At 40.3% G+C, this 9,233-nt stretch overlaps 1 protein-coding gene across 1 annotated transcript; it reads left to right on the top strand.

Annotated features, from left to right (window-relative positions):
* Positions 1-1,466: 1,466 nt before the first annotated feature.
* LOC146620026 (uncharacterized) lies at positions 1,467-8,388 on the top strand. Its single transcript, XM_085369665.1, has 10 exons — positions 1,467-1,587; positions 2,147-2,282; positions 2,369-2,479; positions 3,529-3,661; positions 4,258-4,436; positions 4,614-4,687; positions 4,868-5,030; positions 5,109-5,191; positions 6,521-6,711; positions 7,900-8,388. The coding sequence occupies exons 1-10, from the start codon at positions 1,467-1,469 to the stop codon at positions 8,386-8,388; spliced, it is 1,680 nt and encodes a 559-aa protein (XP_085225791.1).
* Positions 8,389-9,233: the final 845 nt, after the last annotated feature.

Below are 9,233 nucleotides of genomic sequence, written 5' to 3'. Positions count from 1 at the left end.
TAGCTCAGTATTAGTACTGAGATTAAGTATCACAAGTGAAAATGCCTGCACTTAAAGAGGGTTCCAGAATTAGCGAATGCAAATTAAAGAGTAAAGATAACAGTGTGGCTATGGAAATCACACATACGTTTTCACACATATGAGTCAGCTCCCCAGTCAAAGTTGCCCTCTCTTTTGTAGGGTCAAGCTGTCATATAGTAACCACTTTCAAAACGAGAAGTGTTAACCAACCTTTGTAAGCTGACGACATGTGTAACTGACGAGCTCCTTCTGAAGTTAAAAAGCTGGACTCTTATTTTAGCCTCCGACTCCAACAAGCTCACCTCCTGAGCACTATAGGTTAAACCATGCTATTCTTACATAATCTTACACGACTAAATGCAAGGGGCAAGTAATAAAAAAGGCATGCTCTCTTTTCCTTCAGTATATGCCTTACACTTCCATTAAATGACCGTGGTGTTTGCATTTCTTTTACACTATTCTGGTAAGTTCCCCAGGCCACTTTCAGTTTACTAGAGGTGGGCGGGGCCATCCAAATATCGACAATATCGATACCAACACTGGCATTGCGATCGGATCAATATGTTGTTTCTATCCTCTAAGTCAGGTACTCTGGCATACAGGGCATTTTCCCGATGCACTTTTCGGCCGATGGGCCGGCCTGAAGAGCGACCCAGTGGATACAAGCACTTACAGCCCATTCCCTCCTCTACCTTTGCTGCACGCTCATGCAGCTTGTAGAAAAGGTTCAGTGTGGAAGAAGTGGGTAAAAGATGGAAAGCTGAGATAAAACAATGAAAAGAAAAGAAAAAGAAATGCAGCCCAATGTGTCAAATTAACCAACATGTTAACTATCTGGGCTGCTGCACCATGAACAGTAGTACCAGCAACAACTGATCCTGATGCACCATCTGTGGAGAAGTGAGGAAGAGATGGAGAAAGACTAAATTAACACAAGAAAATAGATGAAGGGAGATAATTAGGAAGGGGGGTATTCAAAGAGTCAGGAAAAATGAATGGCTACTTTGACTGTTATTTTTATTTATTTTTTAAGAAATCGTGAAATAGGATCATCTATGTTTTATTTTCAAAACGACATTCTGCTTCCCCCACATAAGCTGTCATTATGTTTTTAAAGTATTGGTACTGGTATTAGTAATAGTTGGTATCGCGGCACAGCACAGCGCTACTGCTTACTTTGGAGGCGTCATGGTATTTATAGCGACCACGTGCTTTGGGCAAAGCGCGGCCACGTGACACCTTGCAACCAATGCGGTGTCCAGGGCGTGGATTGCCTCAATCAGTTTGACACAATGAAAGATGTCGGTTGCTTTGTAGCGATACATGAGATCCCTTCTCACTTCACCTTATGATGTTGTAGCGCCGCTTCCCAGGAGTTGATTTTGCTTCCTTTGCAGTTTCTGTCGGTGGTAACACTAGAAGGTGGCCTCCGTGTACCCATCATAATGCATCCGATGCCCGTGTCCTCCGTCAGCGGTGGGGACATATTTGATTGTATACAGAGAGGAAATATTGAAGAGTGTATACACTTCGTTCAGAGTAACCGATCTATACTCAAGCAAAAAGGTAAGCTAGGAAGAGATACAGTGCAAACTTCAGATCTGGCTTTTTTAAAAGGTCATTATTCAACCTTATCGCGACGGGATTTCTCAATTTCCTCATTTTATTGCGAGAAAACTGCTGAAACATTAGTTAGAAAGAGAACGTTTATACCCACTTTATGCTGTTTGCCATGCCTGGCTTTAGAACTTTGGAATAATGTGCAAATGTGTTTGGGAGTTAACTATAGTTTTACCGGATGTTATTGTATATTTGATCATTTTCTGGTCTCTCTTGGTTTGATTTTGCCACAATGCCAAAAAGAAACCTAACTCTGCTGCAGCTCTTCTGTGAGATGGTCTGGCACAGATCCTGTGATGAAGAGATGGACAGATCCAGTGACAACACAGCACAAAGTCACATTGTGCTGAACTACTCCAACCCCCAAACTTGAGAGGGCTTTCAGCGTCAACAGGCTGACAGTCGATGCATTTATGCCAGTCTCATATTGTTAGTCAAAGTCAGAGTTGAAGGTCAGTGTCATCAAGCTTGATTGTGTAATGTAAATGCGTTTCTCATCATTCAGGTTGGGGTGGCTTTACCCCACTCCACTATGCTGCTCTGCATGGTAACCGAGCCTTGGTCGACCTTTTCCTTAGTGCAGGAGCTGGTCCTAACCTGACATGTGATGCAGGACAGACAGCTTTTCATTTTGCCTGCAGGTGAGCAGCAGCTGCATATTTAGTTAAAGCCTGGATTTTCAAGGTGAGAGCTTGATTTGAGCTTGTGCACTTTGTACTACTATCAGGCAAGGGAACATCTACATCATACATCAAATGATGCAGTATGGGGCCGATTTACGTCTCATAGACCTACAGGGAAAAACATCACTGCACCATGCGGTCACTGGGGGGAGCATGTAAGTGGATGAAACATTGTATCACAAACTTAGTCGTTTTTGCCATGGGCTACTACACAGTTATATATACAGTGCTATGCAAAAGCCCTGAACCACTCCTAATTTCTTTATATTTTGCTATAAGAATGGGAAATAGGTGCAGTGATCTATTGATACATGTATAAACATAAATAGAAATAGAAATACAGTATATAAGGTTGACATAGAGGATATACAGTTCTAATAAGTTTCAAAGTCATTAATATCTCCTTTATTCTTCAACACAGCCTGAACTGAATTTCTTTAAGATGACTTCAGGAATTGTTCTTCAGGCTTCTTGAAGGACATTCAAAGCTCTTCCTTAAATCTTGTCTGCCTTTGCTCCCATTTTCTGTCAAAATAATTCCACACCGCTTTAATAAGAAGGTCCGGGCTTTGGTGAACCCAGTCCACTGATAGTCTTTTACTATATGTGTTTCTATCCAGGTATGCTTTTACTACACTGGCAGGGTGTTTGGGATCATTGTCACAATGACAAAAGAAGCTGTTGACAGTCAGTTACTGTCCAGATGGTATTGCATGGTGGATGAAAATCCTACCGTACTTTTCTGCATTCATAATTTTTTACACGATTCCCAGCACCACTGGCTGAAATGCAGTCCCATGCCATGAAAGAGCCTCTGCCAGTTTTACAGATGGCTGTAGACACTCACTGTATGTATACTGATTTGAACATAAATAGATAGAACCAACATTTCCAAATTTGCATTGATCACTCCAAAACAAACCCAAAAAACTATTGGACTGATTTTTAGTCCAGGTCAGCGTTAAGGGGGTTAACAGACAGAACATTCCTGTATGTCCTGAACAGAAAATGAGTGCAAAAGCAGCCAAAATTCAATTAAAACAAAAACAAAAACCCTCCAGAAAGCCTGGAGAACTATTGCTCAAGACATTTATAAAAATGAGAAGAAAGTCTGGCTTCTTGGAAGGAAAGTATAAAGAAATGTGGGGTGACTTTTGCAAAGTACTGTATTATGCATGCACTAACTGTTAGTTGTTTTTCCCAGCATTGCAGTGCACTATTTGTGGGAGACAGGAATGTTTAGATTCACAGACACAGACATGTACCAGGTGACTCCCCTTCACCTGGCTGCATCCACAGGAAACACAGAAGTTATTCGGTATTTGCTCAAGGACCAGGTATGATACAGTTTTCACTGTCTGCCTCTTTCACCCTCTTTAGTTGTGCAACAGTATTATTACACAGTAATACACAAGATAATGCCCAATCTAAAAGTTTTAATAACAATGTTGAGTCAAATATATATTGTGTAAAAGCTGCCGGGATGACGAACGTCATCATACAAAAATGTACTGTGACTTTATGCTTTAGTCAACTTTTGATCTTTGTGCTTCTTTAACCCAAACATTTAGAGTATGGATTATTAATAATGTAAATAGTGTGACTGGTTGTCTCTCACTCTGTGTGTTGCATGTAGCACACAGAGTATATATTTGCATGATGAATGCATGGTTTCAACTTGCATTTTGGGGATGGAGCATTGAAGTGTAGTCACTGACTGTTTTCAAGAGCCTGAGCAGTGATTTCCACCAATGCCTGTACCTGTTTTAATGCGTCTGAAAATAATAGGCATTCTGTTGGTGTTTTTATCTTTTTCACTTTTTTTGCAAATATTTGTTTTTTCTTCTTTTTACTTTTCCACTTTTAAACTGTTTAAAATGTAAACTAAGGCTTAAATTATGTACATTTTCTGGGATTTGCAAATATGTTTCAGAGGTGTGCTGTGGATGCAGTTGACCAGCAGGGTGCGACAGCGCTTCACGTCGCAGCAGAGAGGGGTGGAGTGGAAGTGTGCTGGATACTACTGCAGAGAACAGGGTGCGGGATGCTCCATCAGAAGAATCATAGCGGCCTGACACCACTGGAGCTCAGCAAACAGGGCAAAACATTTAGGTGAATCTGCTGCTTCCAGAAATATGTGACACCCCCCTCATAAAACTAGAAGGATGCTGCATTTCATTCTAGCATCCTTTGGTACCTATGAAATATCCAGTATGTTTGCTTTTCCTGATTCGATCTTTCTCTTGGGATTATGATGCTGATTATTACTCTGCTGTATTTTTTCTCTAGACATCAGCAACTCGCCAAACTACTGAGTCGGTACATTAATGAGCCAATACACCACAAGCCCAGAGAGTCTCATGGTACATTTGGATCTGTATATGAGCTCTATTCATTTATTTTACAATAAAAACACAAAGATAATAATTGCAAAACAGTTCATGTTACAACTCTGAAATTGGATTTTTTTTTTTAGATGTTTTATGCTGAATGTGATCTTATAAACAGGTAAAAGGGTGTTTTGTGTTCTTCTTTCTTAACAGTTTTATACTACTGGACACTGTTTTTTCCATCGCTGAGTGGAGCTGCCATCCTGCTGATTGCAGCCATGTTGGGAGGCTATGGGGGTTTAATCTGTGGTTTGCTCTTCCCATGGCTTGCCAGAAGCATTTTCACACAATACCACCGCATGACCACATACCAAAGGTTTGGCAAAAATTGCAGTGCATGTAAATAATCATCCTTTACTGCTATTATATCACATAGCATATGTCTTCTTTCTAGGTTACCTAACCCGATCTACTTGGGAACCCTCATTGCTGGTTTGATCCATTCTCTGCTCTGCTTCTATGGAAAAATGATGCCTAATATCCTTTTGAAAAGCTAGCATATACTAGGTCTTTTGCTCATACATATTTCTTGATAATTCAGCTTTTCACACACCTACGTTAGCTGAGCTGTGAGTCTTGGAGGAGTTCAGCACAATTGTTCAACTGCATGGATGAACACATCAGAATCATACACTATTTATGACAAAATAGAATGCCACTGTATGATGAAGTGACTACATTTTATATTCAAATAGTCACATATGGAGATATGTAGGATAGAGGGGACCTTTGTTTAATCTAATCTTGGAGAGAGTGAGGACAATAGTGAGCAAGGCATTGTTGAGGTGTGTGGTAGGAGTGACAGATGGGTTGAAGATGGAGGTGGGATTACATCAGGGATCAGCTTTGAGCCCCTTCTCCTTTGCACTGGTGATGAACAGGTTGACAGATAAGGTCAGGCAGCAGTCTCCGTGGACGACGATGTTTGCAGACGATATTGTGATTGTGAGTCTGGAGTCTGAAGAGCTGTGGATGTGCTCTGGAGAGAAGAGGAATGGAAGTAATTAGAAGCAAGACAGAATACATGTGTGAATGAGAGGGAGGCAGGTGTAACAGTGAAGATGCGAGGAGTAGAGGTAGTGAAAGTTTAAGTACCTGGGGGTCAACCATCCAAAGCATTGGGTGTAATCAAAGTGAACAGGGTTATTTGTGACAGATGGAGTCATAGGGAAGGTTTACAAGATGGTAGTGAGACCTGCTGTGATGTATTATTTGTGGATGGTGGCGCTGACAAAAATACAGGTGGGGGAGATGAAGATGCTAAGAGTTTGGTGCAAGTGACCAGGAGGGACAGGGTTAGAAAAGAGTATGAGCAGTTTGGAGACAAAGTTAGAGATACAAGGCTGAGATGGAGGGATAGTGGATACACTGGGTGAAGGATGCTAAATATGGGCAGCGAGGAAGACCATGGGAGAGATTCACAGATGGAGCGAAGAAGGACATGCAGAGGGTTGAAGGAAAAGAGGATAGGGATATGGTGATATGGAGGCAGGTGTGGCGAAGAAGAAGTCAAAACTCAACTTCACTGCAACATTATAAACCACTCGAAAACAAAAAAAAATGGTGTAACTCAGGAAAGGGAAAAGATGAAAATTTAACCATATTTACCATTTTGAATTGGTTACACTAATCTTTGGTTACTGACTGTTACATTTTTCAAATTTTCATATATATACATTTTACAATTTTATATGAATTCCAGCAAACACTGATGTAAACTGCAGCTAGTTTATTTGGTATTCTACCGAGTCTGTTTAAATGTATGTAAAGTGTGCTATTAAAATTTTTATCCTTAATGTTGTGAATGTGTGTGGCCAACCAGTAGTTTAACCCAGGTGTCGATGGTCCACTTTTCCATACTCCTTGGGTTATTCTGTAAGGTTCTGACACAAGACCCTGGGACACTAGACAGAGCAGAATCAGATCCTCAGTTCTCTTGTATCGCTGATCTGGTGGAGAAGAACCAGAGCCCACAAAGGTTCTGTCCATACTGTGAGGTGAGACATTCATATGGGCATGTTGGTAACTTGTTTTACATGCCACACTTTATATTGTATGTAGTTATTTTTCTAATTATCACTCTTTCTGTTTAGATCTTGAAATTTATGCATAGCCTTTCTGCTAATTGTAACTCCCCTCACATTAGAAAAGGTCTTCACGCACGTGTGTTAAGACCACAGATATCAGAGCTGCCAGGTAATATATGCAGGGATTTGGTAGGTGGGGGAACCCTAAGATCTGATGTTGCAGTGAGGTGAAAGGAAAAGAATCACTTGGTAATAAGTCACATAATGACTTGATTTGTGAGATCTGATATATTTTTCTTTGTCTACAGGCTGTGACATGTACTGCTACTCAAGTATTCACTGTTTCCTGTGGATTTAGCAAAAAGAAAAAATTGAACAAGATACATTAGCACATAGATTCCAGATTCAGACAGCCTAAAGCTAGTATAAAAGGTAGAATTTAGTAAGTGAATTTAATCAGCATCATCACCATCTGCTCTGGATGTCTCCTTACAACAGCATAAATTGATGTAAACTTCACCACAGTACTGAAGCTATCTAGTTTAGAAAGACTAAACTGACTAGTAGTAGTAGTATTAGTATACTTCAGTTTTTTTGCCTATTTTCGTCTGCTCCCTTTTTAACAAATATCACCACAGCAGGTAGCTCCACATGTTTGATTTCTATGCCAGATGCTCTTCTTGATGGAATCAAAAATGGCTTTGTGTCTCCTCCCGGGATCAAGCCGCGGATGTTTTGCTTGTTAGGCAAATCTGTAACCACAGCTCTATTGAGCTCCTCAGTAACACATCATGTAAAGAGCCAATATCTGATTAAAAACTATTAAATGAAATAGAACTTTATATGCAAGATTTAAATTTCCAGATTATAAAATTTAGCTCGCTGAATCAAAGTTCTTGCTTTGAAATTAATCTGTCATCTTCATTCTCATCCTTCTTCCGTACAGCTTGTGTCACACATATACATTTTTTTTCTGGGATGAAAAATGTAAATTAGTTGAATATTACCAAGCAGACACATTTTTTTGAGTGGCCTTATGTGGGTCATTAGAAAGAATGCAGGTTTAAAGCCCTGTCCATTTTTTTTGGTAAAGTCTATACATAAAAATGCATTACTTCTTTCTAATATTTTGATGACCTTCTCCTGTCTTCATCACAGCTCTTTCAGCCTGACTACACTAAACACTGCAAGCTGTGTGAAATGTGCATTAAAGACTACGACCATCACTGCCTTTTCCTCAACCGGTGCATTGGCCGAGGTAACCACCGCCTGTTCCTGGTCTTCATCCTCTCCATGGTGGCTGCCCACCTTCTTTTTGTTGCCACGGGAATAAGTTACCTGTACAGCAAGATGCCTGGAGGCAGCCACAGCTTCTCATTGTGGCTCACATTGTTAGGTGAGGATTTCTGGGTTGTTGTAATGATGATCATGAATGGACTGACACTCATCTGGGAGGTGTGGCTTCTAACTGAGCAGTTTGATGCTGTCGCCACTGGAACAACCACCTACTTTAAACAATGCGAAAGCGCCGCACGACAGCGGTCACTAGCACAGCGCTGGGTGATAGTGCTGTCATTTCTGATGGAGGGTCGGAGACGGGTGGGCAGCAGACAAGCCAGAGAGGACAAAACTGCCATAGACATTTAAAACTGTCACTGACCTTTGTGCAGCTTATTTGAAAACATTTCCAGTATTGCTCAAGTACAAATACTCACTCTTAGTTCCTCTGTGTAAGGTGGTTTGTGATAATGTCCTTTTTAGATTCAGTAACTTTAATGCCATATCTGGTACTTGATTTTAGTATATCTAATATATTTTGATATTAAATAGGCTATAGAGTAGATTTGCCAGGACAATAGTTCACAAAGTGACTTGCAGGGTATCTACCACAAATGTAGACATTCGCCTAGTTTTTAGAGACCTCACTGAAAACTCATACTTTAAGAAACAGTGTTTTTATTTTCTCGTTGTTTTATATTGTTTGTGTAAAGTACTCAATATTTTTGACACTGTGTTTTAGCAGCGAGCGTCTACATGAAAGCCTGTGTTTATACTCGTTTTTGTATCCCAGTAATCATTTTTAAATGTCATTCTTTATTGCTGCTCTAAATAAACTTTTGTAAAACTGTAAAACATACAACTGATCAAAGTTTACTGTGTTTTCATAAAATTAGCAAGTCCAGTGATTAGCTGGAGATAATGGTTAACAACAGACGACCCAAAAGACTTTCTTCCCAACCTAATGTCGTTACCTCTCTAACCTGCTCCGAGTCATTTGTGCCATGACACTTCCTCTGCTCTCATTAATGGGATATGCTTTTTTCATGCCTTCAATTACACACACTCATTTCCTATGTGTCCCTCAGGACTGTATTTCTAGATTATAGATGATATTCCACACACCCCAGAGGCTGGTGTGTCTGGTCTGTGTGAGTGGCCATGTCGTGTGACATAATTCAGTGTCTGCTGTACTGCCGCTTGTACATATGGAG

Source organism: Diplotaxodon limnothrissa, linkage group LG13 (assembly GCF_057381915.1).
Source record: "Diplotaxodon limnothrissa isolate DT_005_m linkage group LG13, D_limnothrissa_male_GT1.1, whole genome shotgun sequence".
NCBI lineage: Eukaryota > Metazoa > Chordata > Actinopteri > Cichliformes > Cichlidae > Diplotaxodon > Diplotaxodon limnothrissa.
Note: the sequence above shows the minus strand (reverse complement) of the source record. Positions and strands in the feature narration are given on the sequence as shown.